This window comes from Salvelinus alpinus, chromosome 20, assembly GCF_045679555.1.
Source record: "Salvelinus alpinus chromosome 20, SLU_Salpinus.1, whole genome shotgun sequence".
In the NCBI taxonomy this organism is placed as follows: Eukaryota; Metazoa; Chordata; class Actinopteri; order Salmoniformes; family Salmonidae; genus Salvelinus; species Salvelinus alpinus.
In genome coordinates this window covers 38,330,309-38,347,097 of record NC_092105.1, presented here as the reverse complement: position 1 = coordinate 38,347,097, position 16,789 = coordinate 38,330,309, and the positions used below count along the sequence as shown (strand labels likewise).

Genomic DNA, 16,789 nt, shown 5'->3' with positions numbered 1-16,789 from the left:
ACCAACACCTCGATGCGCTGTACTTTACATTGGGCCTCCGATGTTCTGACATGGAACAACTATCCAGAGAGCTGTGGCCCCATTTCAGCTGCTTGTTTCTGACAGCAGCATGCTTGTCATGTGTCTCTAAAGTGCAGATCGCAGCTAGCCTGCTCAGCTTTCGTTCACTTCAGCAGTCTTGACATATCTAAATGAAAGCTCCAAACTGAATTAGGCAGTCTATTAAAAAAATAACTGCCATGTTATATTCATGTTTGTAATCTCCCCAAGTTAAACGAGCTCCTGTTGAACTGCTTTCCACAAAGCTCCGCGTTTCCCACAGTGTGCTACTATCCCACTGCAAGTCCCCATTTAACACAGCATGAGCCCACCAGCCAATGAGTTATGGCGTTTTCATCCAGTATAAATTGTCAAAGAAAAAATGAAGATTCAAACAGTAAAACGGAAATGTACCTTCTTATCACAGTGCCCAAGTTGTGTCCACGGGACTAAACACAGACAAATAAAACATGAATGACATCTCACCATAAAATGAAAAACACCGACCAACAATTCAACACAGCATGCATTTTTTATACAAAGGCAAAGGGAGGGGTCTTACCGATGTACTGGTTCCACTCTGGGTCCAGATCGGCCTGGTTGGCGAGGCAGCCCTTCATGACGTTCAGACAGTAGTTGTTGCAGGGCTTCACGGAGGGCATGGCTTGGCAGTATGGGCAGTACATCATCTTGGTCAGTGCTCGGATACACGCTGGGGTGCTGCTCACCTGGTGGGTGGATATAGCGTCAGAATAAAGATCAGCTACATAACAGATACCATATACTGTTTTACACATAGGATACAGCAAACTGTAACTTCCTGTCTTGGATGAATAATAAGATACTAGCTGGCTAAGAAAGCTAACAGGAAGTAAAACTATGTTCTACATAAACCAGTATGATTCCTCCCAGGCAACATTTCTGTCCAGATTGAGGACCCTTTACCAGGATCACAGCACAGTGAGCGAACGGGAGAACAGTAGGAGCATTCTACTGTGCTTTCTGTTTTCAACAGAGCACTACAAAACAATTCTCATGAGGTCAAATGGAGTTCGAGAATGTCAGGCTTAAGACACTGTTTAAAATGCAAAAAGACACGCCGGCTGCGCCACTGTCCTGACATCTATGGCGCGCAACAGAAGCTCAGCATACATAAACAGGAACGACATGAACAACAGTTGTAGCTGGTGAAATTGAAAATATGTGAAAAATACAGCACCAGATTTGTTTGGTCAATAATGCAAATATCAACATATTTTAGTTTGAAGTCAAGGCTCCCGGGTAATGGCTAATGGCTTTATCTATTTAACAAACACCAACACAGACAGGCCCTTAATAATAATTTCTTAACCTTGTTACTGCATCTCAGGCCTATGTGAAAAAGCAATTCCCTAACCACCATTTCTGTCAGGGCATCAGTTTGCTTGTGTGTGTGTGTGTGTGTGTGTGTGTGTGTGTGTGTGTGTGTGTGTGTGTGTGTGTGTGTGTGTGTGTGTGTGTGTGTGTGTGTGTGTGTGTGTGTGTGTGTGTGTAAGTGGATGCCTACATGTTTTATGCATTTTATTGCAGTAGAGTCTGAGCTTCTTGTTACTCTGGCCAAAATACACTACATGACCAAAAGTATGTGGACATGTGCTCGTTGAGCATCTCATTCCAAAATCATGTGCATTATTATGGAGTTGGTCCCCCCTTTGCTGCTATAACAGCCTCCATTCTTCTGGGAAGGCTTTCCACTAGATGCTGGAACATTGCTGCGGGGGACTTGCTTCCATTCAGCCACAAGAGCATTAGTGAGGTCGGGCACTGATGTTGGGTGATTAGGCCTGGCTCGCAGTCGACGTTCCAATTCATCCCAAATGTGTTCGATGGGGTTGAGGTCAGGACTCTGTGCAGGCCAGTCAAGTTCTTCCACACCGATCTCGACAAACCATTTCTGTATGGACCTTGCTTTGTGCAAAGGGGCATTATCGTGCTGAAACAGGAAAGGGCCTTCCCCATACTGTTGCCACAAAGTTGGAAGCACAGAATCGTCTAGAATGTCATTGTATGCTGTAGTGTTAAGATTTCCCTTCGCTGGATCTAAGGAGCCTAGGCCAAACCATTAAAAACAGCCCCAGACCATTATTCTACCTCCACCAAACTTTACAGTTGGCACTACTCATTCGGGCAGGTAGTGTTCCCCTGGCGTCCACTAATCCCAGATTTGTCCATCAGACTGCCAGATGGTGGAGCGTGATTCATCACTCCAGAGAACGCATTTCCACTGCTCCAAAGTACAATGGCGGTGAGCTTTACACCACTCCAGCCGACGCTTGGTATTGAACATGGTGATCTTAGGCTTGTGTGCGGCTGCTCGGTCATGGAAACCCATTTCATGAAGCTCCCGACGAACAGTTCTTGTGCTGACGTTGCTTCCAGAGGCAGTTTGGAGCTCGGTAGTGAGTGTTGCAACCGAGGACAGATCATTTTTACATGCTACGCGCTTCAGCACTCTGCGGTTCCGTTCTTTGGGCTTGTGTGGCCTACCACTTCGCGGCTGAGGCGTTGTTGCGCCACAATAACAGCACTTACAGTTGACCGGGGCAGCTTTAGCAGGGCAGATATTTGACGAACTGACTTGTTGGAAAGGTGGCATCCTATGACGGTGCCACATTGAAAGTCACTGAGCTCTTAATATGACGGTGCCACATTGAAAGTCACTGAGCTCTTAAGTAAGCCCATTCTACTGCCAATGTTTGTCTCTGGAGATTGCATGGCTGTGTACTCTATTGTATACACCTGTCAGCAACAGGTGTGGCTGAAATAGCCGAATCCACTCATTTGAAGGGGTGTCCACATACTTTTGTATATACTGTATACTGTAGATAAAATAACACATTCCTATTTCGTCAGGTTAATCTCAACATCTTTAAAATAATAAAGAAAACACCCACTCTGTTCTGAATTGAAAATACATTCTGAGCGAAGTATAATTTTACACAACGCCCAAAATATCTTGTGTATTTCCAGTGTGAGCAGATGTACTTGTCTAAACTTCCCAAAGTACCCAGACACTGCATGAATGAGGTGAGAGAAGAGGCACATCTCGGCTGGAAGTCTGTGTTTTGAGTGGTTTCTGAGCTGTCTTCATGTTTGATGTGATTGGACCCCTGTCTCTCTCAACCCAACAGTGAGGATCTGCTGAGGGGAAGGAGAGGCGGAGGCATCAACAGCCTCCACAGAGTCAGGCTTGAAGACAAGGATCAAACAAACACACACACACACACACACACACACACACACACACACACACACACACACACACACACACACACACACACACACACACACACACACACACACACACACACACACACACACACACACACACACACACACACACACACACACACACACACACACACACACACACGCTGACTGACTGATACGCCTCAAACATCTACTGCTAGCTTCCCCCGCCATTGGCTTGACTTATCACAACAGTCTGATGCTGATCACTCAAACAATGTCATGTACCCACTGCCTTCCAAAGGAACTCACAGGTGTGGGGGCTGCGAGTTGAAGATATCAAGGGGGTAATCGTTTATTTAGATTCTCTGCTACCTGTGGTGGCTATACAGTATGTGCCTTCAATATTTGTGACATTTCAGATTGCTTTGTTCTGCAGTTGCATAGCAACTGTTGGTGAATACAATTCATTCATTTCATATGGATGCGATAAAAATAAGTATTCTTCAGATTCTAAGATCTTAAAAGGGTCATTTGAACCCGAAATCCACTTTATTTTAAAATACTCCACTGGAAGAATCCTTCATGTGCATTTCCGTACAGTAAGACATGGTATAGAGTTGCTTCCCCCCTTTTTCAATTTGCAGAACTGACACCTGACAAATGCCACTCTTCCCCACAAATGGCTTTGGTGCAGACCAGCACTTAGTATGTTGCCATAATGTCTGCTCGACTCTCCCCTATCTCTCCCTGGACTGCTTGCTTCTTTGAGCGCATTACACCATTTGCAGAGCAGGTATTATTCTAATGATACAGGCTCATCTAAGCACATCCTATTATTAGAATCAATCAATAGCCACATCACTGCTTTGCAACACTGAATAACAGAAATACACGGTGTACCCATAATGAGAATGCAGTCTTTGATACTTTGAGAACATTTTGGAGCCTTGAGCCTTGATATATCCTTGGGTATATCTTTTCATATCAGAGGTTTAGAAAAATGGGTAAACACCAAGCCTACGCTGGTATTTATGCTGTAATAAGTGTAATTGAATGCCAAACTCTGATTGATCATGGGTAAACTAAACTGCCAGGCGATATACAAACGTGTGTCTATAGTTACTCAGGCAGTGCCTCCAGTCAAAAGCTGAGTGTCTCAGTCAAAAACTGTGAACTGCTGGGATGTGATGTACTACACCAGCTCCTTTAACTCAATAAAGTCCCCCAGCAGCACTCGGCATAGATGTCACATCTCACTGTAGCCGGGTGCCAGGACACCTCCTCTGGGGTGTCTTATTCCATTATGCTTACACCCAATCTCTTCTGATGAGTTGAGGCCCCGTGGATCAAAGCGCCTTTGCCCCCGCCACATGACCTGTGTCTCAGGTCCCTGGGTAATGTCAGAGGTGAGGTGGGGACATGGCGGCTGCCAGGGAACCCAGGATGTGTGTCAATACCACAGATGCTAACAACTCATCCTCAGGGTTTGCTCATAGAGAGGGTTTCATCAGGCAGCCCTGGCTGGAAATGGGGAACTGATATGGCCTGGAGGTGCATGAAGTGATCACACATGATTGTGGTTCACGGAGTTCATCATGCTTGCTGGTAATGAATGTGGAAAGGTTGAGTTTGTTGGATGTTCATGGGTTATACATCTGATTCTCCGCAGGCAGCTAAATCACCTTGGGTTTCCTCGTGCCTTTGACCATATAATACTGTAGCTGCGCTAAAATCCCCATGACGCACACCCTATTTATCATGAATTATGATGAACATAAACCCATTGACCAGCAACAGTTGCATAAGGACTCAATTTCCAAACAGGATATTAACTGTTTTCTAGCCTTGATGTCCAGGCTTCTCCTCGGACTACACAGAACAGTTTACACAGTATTATCAATACCAATAATGGTAACAAACGCATGCAATTCCGATAAATTGCTTGTGACCACCGAAGCAGGGGAAGCAAATTGTATCTATAAGGCCAGTGTTCTAATGTTGATATTAACTGTGAACACGATCTAGAAAACAGTTGTTTTTGTTGTTGAGTGGAGCTAATACCAAGCATACATCTCTTGCTATGCCTTTAATCTTCCTTTGCACTGGATCGAAACTAGACACACTCCTAAGGCAGTGATATACTGCAGCAACAGCTAGCTGCATTAAGATTACATCACATCAAACAGAATACTTACAGCAAGATTAATGGGGACGGTATACAGACTTAACAAATATTGGACGATAGAGATACAAACATCCATAGGAAATAATATTTCCTCGTAGCTTGGAGACAGATACTCTTCCCATGCTTAAGAATTCCTTGTGAATAACGGGAGGCCCCATCAGTAGTCATTATAGAGTACTCGAGAGGGCAGCCCTGAGCCTCAACCCAAAAGCCCATAGGCCCATACAAAGAGGTGGTGCTGGTGGTAAGTCAGTAATATTATACTGTAGGGGATCTTCTGGGAGAGAACAAAACCTCACCCAGAAAGTAAATTAGAACACCTTCAGCTTGTTCAAGAATGTGTTGGATTCTGTTAAAAGCCTACTTCTTTCCGTACCGGTAAAATCCATTCCAACACCAACTCCAACACCAACAAATTGCTCCGTTTTATGATCTCAGGTTTTGGAATTAAATATTTATATGTGATAATGATGGATCCAACACAATCAGTCCATTGTTCAATTCTGGGAAAAGTTTTGATATAAATCAATACAATAAAAATTGTACATTAAACAATTGGGTCAAAGGATTCAGGAGAAAATTCCCTTTGCAATGGGAAGTGGTGTATTCCTTATCAGAATTTGCATTTTCACCGCTGCACAATAGTAGCAAATTAGGCAAAAGCTAAAAAAAAAACTAAACTCATAAATAAATACTACAATTTACTAAAGAATACTACAGTACTTACTATAGAATTCTAGTATTTTATAGTAAACTGTATATTATAGAATACTGTCACACCCTGATATGTTTAACCTGTCCTTGTGATTATCTCCACCCCTTTCCAGGTGTCACCCATCTTCCCTTTTACCCTCAGTGTATGAACAGTTGAAGTCGGAAGTTTACATACACCTTAGCCAAATACATTTAAACTCAGTTTTTCACAATTCCTGACATTTAATCCTAGTAAAAATTCCATGTCTTTGGCCAGTTAGGATCACCACTTTATTTTAAGAATGTTAAATGTCAGAATAATATTAGAGAAAACTATTTATTTCAGGTTTTATTTCTTTCATCACATTCCCAGTGGGTCAGAAGTTTACATACACTCAATTAGTATTTGGTAGCATTGCCTTTAAATTGTTTAACTTGGGTCAAACGTTTCGGGTAGCCTTCCACAAGCTTCCCACAATAAGTTGGGTGAATTTTGGCCCATTCCTCCTGACAGAGCTGGTGTAACTGAGTCAGGTTTGTAGGCCTCCTTGCTCGCACACGCTTTTTCAGTTCTGCCCACACATTTTCTATAGGATTGACGTCAGGGCTTTGTGATGGCCACTCCAATACCTTGACTTTGTTGTCCTTAAGCTATTTCCCCACAGCTTTGGAAGTATGCTTGGGATCATTGTCCATTTGGAAGACCCATTTGCGACCAAGCTTTAACTTCCTGACTGATCTCTTGAGATGTTGCTTCAATATATCCAGATAGTATTCCTCCCCATGATGCCATCTATTGTGAAGTGCACCCGTCCCTCCTGCAGCAAAGCACCCCCACAACATGATGCTGCCACCCCCATGCTTCACGGTTGGGATGGTGTTCTTCGACTTGCAAGCCTCCCCCTTTTCCCTCCAAACATAACGATGGTCATTACGGATAAACAGTTCTATTTTTCTTTCATCAGACCAGAGGACATTTCTCCAAAAAGTACGATCTTTGTCCCCATGTGCAGTTGCAAACCGTAGTCTGGCTTTTTTATGCTGGTTTTGGAGCAGTGGCTTCTTCCTTGCTGAGCGGCCTTTCAGGTTATGTAGATATAAAACTCGTTTTACTGTGGATAAATACTTTTGTACCTGTTTCCGCCAGCATCTTCACAAGGTCCTTTGTTGTTGTTCTGGTATTGATTTGCACTTTTCACACCAAAGTACGTTCATCTCTAGAAGACAGAACGTGTCTCCTTCCTCAGCGGTATGACAGCTGCGTGGTCCCATGGTGTTTATACTTGGGTACTATTGTTTGAACAGATGAACATGGCACCTTCAGGCATTTGGAAATTGCTCCCAAGGATGAACCAGACTTGTGGAGGTCTACAATTTTCTTTCTGAGGTCTTGGCTGATTTATTTTGATTTTCCCATGATGTCAAGCAAAAAGGCACTGAGTTTGAAGGTAGGCCTTGAAATACATCCACAGGTACACCTCCAATTGACTCAAATTATGTCAATTAGCCTATCAGAAGCTTCTAAAGCCATGACATAATTTTCTGGAATTTTCCAAGCTGTTTAAAGGCACAGTCAACTTAGTGTATGTACACTTCTGACCCCCTGGAATTGTGATACAGTGAATTAATTATAAGTGAAATAATCTGTCTGTAAACAATTGTTGGAAAAATGTATTGTGTCATGCACAAAGTAGATGTCCTAAAAATGAGTTTTAATGACCTAAGTGTATGTTAACTTCCGACTTCAACTGTATACCGTGGTCTCTGTTTCTCTGTTGTCCGTTCGTCTTGTCAAGTCAACCGGCTTGTTTTTCCATGCTCCTGCTTTTTCCAAGTCTCTGTTTTTCTAGTCCTCCCGGTTCTGACCTTTGCCTGCCCTGACACTGAGCCCGCCTGCCTGACCATTCAGCCTGCCCTGACCTCGAGCCTGCCTGCCACTCTGTACCTTCTGGACTCTGACCTGGTTTATGATCTTTTGCCTGTCCACGACCTGTCTCTTGCCTGCCCCTTGTTTTATAATAAATATCAGAGACTCTAACCATCTGCCTCCCTTGTCTGCATCTGCGTCTCGCCCTGTATCGTTATAGAATACTATTATCCACACTGTATTTTCCCTCCAATCTTTGTAGTACTTACTATATAATTGTGTAGTATACTGTAGAATAATATACTCCACACTGTAGTATCCCTCGACCGTTTAGTGCTTACTATAGAATTTTGTAGTATACTGTAGAATACTACAAAATGATCTTCAATGCTGTAATGTTTAATCTGATACCATTTAACACCTGGTTTAGTCTGGAAATATATTGGTAACATTTTCTTGGCTACTGTACTGACATTTGTATATGTTTTGTACCCCAAGTGTATGTTTGATTTTCAGGCAGGTACGCATATACAAAAGCCTCTGAAAATGATATTCAATGCTCTCACTCCTGGTAACATTTTCTTAGCTACTGTACTAATATTTTGATATATATATATATAAACACACACACACACACACACACACACACACACACACACACACACACACACACACACACACACACACACACACACACACACACACACACACACACACACACACACACACACACACACACACACACACAACTGGTCAAACGTTTTAGAACACCTACTCATTCAAGGGTTTTTCTTTATTTGTACTATTGTTTTACTACCTACCTCATGAAGCTGGTTGAGAGAACGCCAAGAGTGTGCAAAGCTGTCATCAAGGCAAAGGGTGGCAATTTGAAGAATCTCAAATAAAAAACAAATTTAGAATTTGTTTAAAAAAAATGGTTACTACATGATTCCATGTGTTATTTCATAGTTTTGATGTCTTCACAATTATTCTACAAAGTAGAAGATAGTAAAAATAAACAAAAGCCCTTGAATGAGTAGGTGTTCTAAAACTTTTGACCGGTAGTGTGAGATGCCTCACAAGTCCTCAACTGGCAGCTTCATTAAATAGTACCCGCAAAACACCAGTCTCAACGTCAACAGTGAAGAGGCGACTCCGGGATGCTGGCCTTCTAGGCAGAGTTGCAAAGAAACAGCCAAATCTCAGACTGGTCAATAAAAATAAAAAATTAAGATGGGCAAAAGAACAGAGCCTTCTGTCTAGAAGGCCAGCATCCCGGAGTCTTCACTGTTGACGTTGAGCCTGGTGTTTTGCGGGTACTGTTTAATGAAGCTGCCAGTTGAGGACTTGTGAGGCGTCTGTTTCTCTAACTAGACACTCTAATGTACTTGTCCTCTTGCTCAGTTGTGCACCGGGGCCTCCCACTCTTTCTATTCTGGTTAGAGCCAGTTTACGCTGTTCTGTGAAGAGAGTAGTACACAGTGTTGTATGAGATCTTCAGTTTCATGAAAATGTATCGCATGGAATAGCCTTCATTTCTCAGAACAAGAATAGACTGACGAGTTTCAGAAGAAAGTTCTTTGTTCCTGGCCATTTTGAGCCTGTAATCGAATCCACAAATGCTGATGCTTCAGATACTCAACTAGTCTAGAGAAGGCCAATTTTATTGCTTCTTTAAATCAGCAGAACAGTTTTCAGCTGTGCTAACATAATTGCAAAAGGGTTTTCTAATGATCAATTAGCCTTCTAAAATGATAAACTAGCTAACACAACGTGCCATTGGAACACAGGGGTGATGGTTGCTGATAATGGGCCTCTGTACGCATATGTAGACATTCCATAAAAAGTCAGCCGTTTCCAGCTAGATAGTCATTTACAACATTAACAATGTCTACACTGTATTTCTGATCATTTTGATGTTATTTTAATGGACAAAAAATGTGCGGTGGGGCAAAAAAGTATTTAGTCAGCCACCAATTGTGCAAGTTCTCCCACTTAAAAAGATGAGAGAGGCCTGTAATTTTCATCATAGGTACACTTCAACTATGACAGACAAAATGAGAAAAGAAAATCCAGAAAATGACATTGTAGGATTTTTTATAAATTTATTTGCAAATTATGGTGGAAAATAAGTATTTGGTCACCTACAAACAAGCAAGATTTCTGGCTCTCACAGACCTGTAACTTCTTCTTTAAGAGAAGAGGCTCCTCTGTCCTCCACTCATTACCTGTATTAATGGAACCTGTTTGAACTTGTTATCAGTATAAAAGACACCTGTCCACAACCTCAAACAGTCACACTCCAAACTCCACTATGGCCAAGACCAAAGAGCTGTCAAAGGACACCAGAAACAAAATTGTAGACCTGCACCAGGCTGGGAAGACTGAATCTGCAATAGGTAAGTAGCTTGGTTTGAAGAAATCAACTGTGGGAGCAATAATTAGGAAATGGAAGACATACAAGACCACTGATAATCTCAATCGATCTGGGGCTCCACGCAAGATCTCACCCCGTGGGGTCAAAATGATCACAAGAACGGTGAGCAAAAATCCCAGAACCACCAGGGACCTAGTGAATGACCTGCAGAGAGCTGGGACCAAAGTAACAAAGCCTACCATCAGTACTCTTCAACTGTGAGAGACGGAATCCAGAAATCCAGAAAATCCAAAAATGTTAGATTCCGTCTCTCACAGTTGAAGTGTACCTATGATAAAAAATACAGACCTCTACATGCTTTGTAAGTAGGAAAACCTGCAAAATCGGCAGTGTATCAAATACTTGTTCTCCCCACTGTATATATTTATATATATATATATATATGTAAATGTATTACAGATTTTGATTTTGTAATATTATATATTTTTGGTATCATGATATTTTATCTGTATGACAACAGTGCCATGACCTCCTACGATCAATCAATCTCTATAGGTACAGCACCTTTCCACTCCTGTAATTCAGCCCTTTTCCTTTAGCATGAAATAATCAAATGAAGTTCTGCTTATTTTAGCCATGAATTCTACTAGATTCACTGAACATTTCACATTTTGTTCTACGTGAAATACCTCAGTCATATTTCATTTGCTTGGCCCATTTGCTTTCCGCCTAAGGCAAGAAAAGAGAAAGAAATAAAGTTGCTGGTCTTGCCACCTGAGAGAGAAATAAAACAAAACAAATTTTATTTTCTGAAATAAATTACAACTTGTAGAGTCCATGCCCCAACAAATTGAAGCTGTTATGAGGGCAAAAATGAGGAGATTCAACTCAAAATTAGGAAGGTGTTCCTAATGTTTGATACACTCAGTGTACAGCGCATTCGGAAAGTATTCAGACCCCTTGACTTTTTCCACATTTTGTTATGTTACAGCCTTATTCTAAAATGTATTAAATAGTTTTTCCCCCTCATCAATCTACACACAAGGCCCCATAATGACAAAGCAAAAACAGGTTTTCACACATTTTTGCAAATGCATTAAAAAAACTGAAATATTACATTTACATAAGTATTCAGGCCCTTTACTCAGTACTTTATTGAAGCACCTTTGGCAGTGATTATAGCCACGAGTCTTCTTGGGAATGACGCTACAAGCTTGACACACCTGTATTTGGGGAGTTTCTCCCATTCTTCGCTGCAGATCCTGTCAAGATCTGTCAGGTTGGATTGGGAGCGTCACTGCACAGCCATTTTCAGGTCTCTCCAGAGATGTTTGATCAGGTTCAAGTCCGGGCTCTGGCTGGGCCACTCAAGGACATTCAGAGACTTGTCCTGAAGCCACAACTGCATTGTCTTGGCTGTGTGCTTAGGGTCTCTGTCCTGTTGGAAGGTGAACCATCGCCCCAGTCTGAGGTCCTGAGTGCTATGGAGAAGGTTTTCATCAAGGGTCTCTTTGTACTTTGCTCTGTTCATCTTTCCACCAATCCTGGCTAGTCTCCCAGTCTATGACGCAGAAAAAAAGTCCGGGCTCTGATTCAAGTCCGGGCTCTGGCTGGGCCACTCAAGGACATTCAGAGACTTGTCCTGTAGTCATTGTCCTGTTGGAAGGTGGAACTTTGCCCCAGTCTGAGGTCCTGCGCGTTCTGGAGCTGGTTTTCATTAAGGATCTCTCTGTACTTAGCCCCATTCATCTTTGCCTCGATCCTGACTAGTCTCCCAGTCCTTGCTGCTGAAAAACATCCCCACAGCATGATACTGCCACCATCATGCTTCACCATAGGGATGGTGCCAGGTTTCCTCCAGATGTGAAGCTTGGCATTCAGGCCAAAGAGTTCAATCGTGGTTTCATCAGACCAGAGAATCTTGTTTCTCATGGTCTGAGAGTCTTTAGGTGACTTTTGGCGAACTGCAAGCGGGTTGTCATGTGCCTTTTACTGAGGAGTGGCTTCTGTCTGGCCAGTACCATAAAGGCCTGATTGGTGGAGTGCTGCAGGGATGGTTGGCCTTCTGGAAGGTTCTCCCATCTACACAGAAGAACTCTAGAGCTCTGTCAGAGTGACCATCGGATTCTTGGTAACCTCCCTGACCAAGGCCCTTCTCCCCCAATTGCTCAGTTTGGCCAGGCGGCGAGCTCTAGGAAGAGTCTTGGTGGTTCCAAACTTCATCCATTTAAGAATGATGGAGGCCACTGTGTTCTTGGGGACCTTCAATGCTGCAGAAAGTATTATGTTACCCTTCCCCAGATCTGTGCCTCAACACAATCCTATCTCGGAGCTCTACGGACAATTCCTTCGACCTCATGGCTTGGTTTTTGCTCTGACATGCACTGTCAACTGTGGAACCTTATATAGACAGGTGTGTGCCTTTCCAAATCATGTCCAATCAATTTAAATTTACCACAGGTGGACTCCAATCATGTTGTAGAAACATCTCAAGGATGATCAATGGAAACCGGATGTACCTGAGCTCAATTTTGAGTCTTGTAGCAAAGGGTCTGAATACTTATGTAAATAAGGTATTTCTGTTTTTTATTTGTAATACTTTTGCAAACATTTCTAAATACCTATTTTCACTTTGTCATTATGGGGTATTGTGTGTAGATTGATGGGAATTATTATTTTGGAAATCCATTTCAGAATAAGGCTGTAACGTACACTACCGTTCAAAAGTTCGGGGTCACTTAGAAATGTCCTTGTTTTCCATGAAAACATACATGAAATGAGTTGAAAAATGAATAGGAAATATAGTGAAGACATTGACAAGGTTAAAAATAATGATTTTTAATTTAAATAATAATTGTGCCCTTTAAACTTTGCTTTAGTCAAAGAATCCTCAATTTGCAGAAATTATAGCCTTGCAGACCTTTGACATTCTAGTTGCCAATTTGTTGAGGTAATCTGAAGAGATTTCACCACATGCTTCCTGAAGCACCTCCCACAAGTTGGACTGGCTTGATGGGCACTACTTACGTACCATTCGGTCAAGCTGCTCCCACAACAGCTCAATAGGGTTCAGATCCGGTGACTGTGCTGGCCACTCCTCTGTCCAGTGTCTGTGTTCTTTTGCCCATCTTAATCTTTTCTTTTTATTGGCCAGTCTGAGATATGGCTTTTTCTTTGCAACTCTGCCTAGAAGGCCAGCATCCCAGAGTCGCCTCTTCACTGTTGACATTGAGACTGGTGTTTTGCGGGTACTATTTATTGAAGCTGCCAGTTGAGGACTTGTGAGGCGTCTATTTCTCAAACTAGACACTCTAATGTACTTGTCCTCCTGCTCAGTTGTGCACCGGGGCCTTCCACTCCTCTTTCTATTCTGGTTAGAGCCAGTTTGCACTGTTCTGTGAAGGTAGTAGTACACAGCGTTGCACCAGATAGTCCGTTCCTTGGCAATTTCTCACATGGAATAGCCTTCATTTCTCAGAACATGAATAGACTGACGAGTTTCAGAAGAAAGTTCTTTGTTCCTAGGCATTTTGAGTCTGTAATCGAACCCACAAATGCTGATGCTCCAGATACTCAACTAGTCTTGAGAAGGCCAGTTTTATTGCTTCTTTTATCAGAACAACAGTTTTCAGCTGTGCTAACATAATTGCAAAAGGGTTTTCCAATGATCAATTAGCCTTTTAAAATTATAAACTTGGATTAGCTAACACAACATGCCATTGGAACACAGGAGTGATGGTTGCTGATAATGGGCTTCTGTAAGGAAATTTCTAAGTGACCCCAAACTTTTGAACATTTTTGGGGAAAAAGTCAAGGGGTCTGAATACTTTCCGAATGCACTGTATGCTACACACTGTAGTATCCTTTGATCATGTAGCACTTACTGTAGAATTTTGTAGTGTACTGTAGAATACACAACGCACTGTAGGACCTTTCATTCATTAATAGCACTTTCTATAGAATTTTGTACTTCATGGCAATAGACTGTCCCATAACAATTTTTACCTGGTAATCATAGCATGAAGAAGATTATTTTATTACGGAAATAAGTCATGGTTAACACCCTCATACCCAAATGGAAAAAATACTATAATTGACTATATAATACTACGGTACTATATAATTATGTACTACATTGTAGTAAACTGTAGTAGGTTATAGGTTATAGAAAATAGCAGAAATGTTGAACCTTGCCATTAAGACTCCTGTCCTACCTACTTACAGGTTATGTCAAATGTGTTATTTTATTATTTGTCCAGTAGGTTTCTGCAAAGAGAAATCACCTCCTTTGGATCCTTGAAAAACACTATATAAGTCCTATTTATTATTATAGTAAATACTACAGTATACCCTAGTAATATCTGCAAAATAGTTTTTTTATGAGGGCACATTCATTTCCTTGGCTTACCTTGGACACCCTGTTGGCCACCTCTCGACCAACCGAGAGCCCCTGGACGAATGTGCGGGCTGCAATGAAGGCCCTTGTAACCTGAGCTTTGAGCTTCCTGGGCACGTCTCCAAAGGGTTTGAGCTGGTCTGTGTACTTGCTGATGCACTCCAGATAGTCATCTGTGATTACGTACTGGGAGTTGAGCAGCGTGAACATGCGCTCCAGCAGCCGCGACCAGAAGTCGTTGAGCATCTCCTCCAGGTTCACGTTGCCCCCAGTGTAGTAGCGCTTCAGCTCGGCAAACAGGTTCTGGAAGACTTCTGAGTTCTGCATGTAAGGCTTGCCATAGGTCCGCACGAACATCTCGTTCAGGGACTTCTCCGTGTTCTCCAGCAGCTCCAGGAAGAACTCTTGGTCAAGAGAAGAAAGAGAGAGACAATTCAAATAATGTATTATAAAAATAATAATAATTATGGTTGAGAACTCAGTCGGAGTCTCAACTTAATGTTAAGAGTTAGAATAGTAGAATAGACCAGGTGCAATTTCCTAAATTTGGTTGTGCATCAGCAGTCTTTCTCTTCTGCTTTTCACTGACAGCCCATGTCAGCAAAAACATTTTAGATTGGTAAATTAGTCTAGCCAGCTATCTAAACTTCTAGTAACCATGGTCAAATTACCGACCGGGGGACCCCATTTGTTTTATTAGTCACTCTCAGTCAGATATCATATTAAAACGGCAAACATTTCTCTCACCCTATGGCAAAATAAGTAGAATTGCAAGTAATTAGCTGTAAAATTGCACATTGCATGAAATTAGTTATAGAATTTGAAAAAATTCTCTCCGCCCCATGACAAAATGTGGAGAATTGCAGCAAACTTGCTTTAAAACGGCAAAATGTTCTCTATGCCCAATGGAAAAATGTGTAGAATTGCAGAAAACTTGCTTTAAAACTGCACAAAAAATTGTACGGGCCATGGCAAAATATGTAGATTTGCAGGAAATTAATTTAGTTCTCTCTGCTGTCAAGAGGAGGGGCCGATAAAATGTTTTGCTTGCTCGCAGGGTGGGGGGGGGGGGGGGACCAAAAGGCTAGGGCCGGCTCTGACTGCATGTGTGGGTATGGATGTGGGGATGCAGATCCGCGAGCCACTGCGGCCCCTCATGACAAGTTCAGATTTTTTGTGAATCCCACCCCATTCAAAGTTGCCCATCTCTGATGTACAGCATATCCTATATATATATACAGTTGAAGTCGGAAGGTTACATACACTTAGGTTGAAGTCATTAAAACTAGTTTTTCAACCAATCCACAAATTTCTTGTTAACAAACTATAGTTTTGGTAAGTCAGTTAGGACATCTGCTTTGTGCATGACACAAGTAATTTTTCCAACAATTGTTTACAGATAGATTATTTAACTTATAAGTCACTGTATCACAATTCCAGGGGGTCAGACGTTTACATACACTAAGTTGACTGTGCCTTTAAACAGCTTGGAAAATTCCAGAAAATTATGTCATGGCTTTAGAAGCTTCTGAGAGGCTAATTGACATCATTTGAGTCAATTGGAGTTGTACCTGTGGATGTATTTCAAGGCCTACCTTCAAACTCAGTGCCTCTTTGCTTGACATCATGGGAAAATCAAAAGAAATCAGCTAAGACCTCAGAAAGAAACTTGTAGACCTCCAGGAGTCTGGTTCATTCTTGGGATCAATTTCCAAATGCCTGAAGGTACCACGTTCATCTGTACAAACAATAATACGCAAGTATAAACACCATGGGACTACGCAGCCGTCATACCACTCAGGAAGGAGACGCGTTCTGTCTCCAAGAGATGAATGTACTTTGGTGCGAAAAGTGCAAATCAATCGCAGAACAACAGCAAAGGACCTTGTGAAGATGCTGGAGGAAACTATATCCTATATCGACATAACTTGAAAGGCCGCTCAGCAAGGAAGAAGCCTCTGCTCCAAAACCGCCATCCAAAAATCCAGACTACGGTTTGCA

At 42.1% G+C, this 16,789-nt stretch overlaps 1 protein-coding gene across 2 annotated transcripts in view; it reads right to left on the bottom strand.

The window, feature by feature from the left end:
- Positions 1-16,789, bottom strand: part of LOC139546801 (glypican-6-like) — a 118,774-nt gene that overhangs the window by 46,898 nt on the left and 55,087 nt on the right. For both annotated transcript variants that reach the window (XM_071355593.1, XM_071355595.1), the window contains exons 3-4: positions 14,801-15,192; positions 602-767 (exon numbers count right to left, since the gene is read on the bottom strand). In XM_071355593.1, coding sequence (XP_071211694.1) covers positions 602-767; positions 14,801-15,192 — 558 coding nt within the window. The remainder of the gene's footprint in view (positions 1-601; positions 768-14,800; positions 15,193-16,789) is intronic.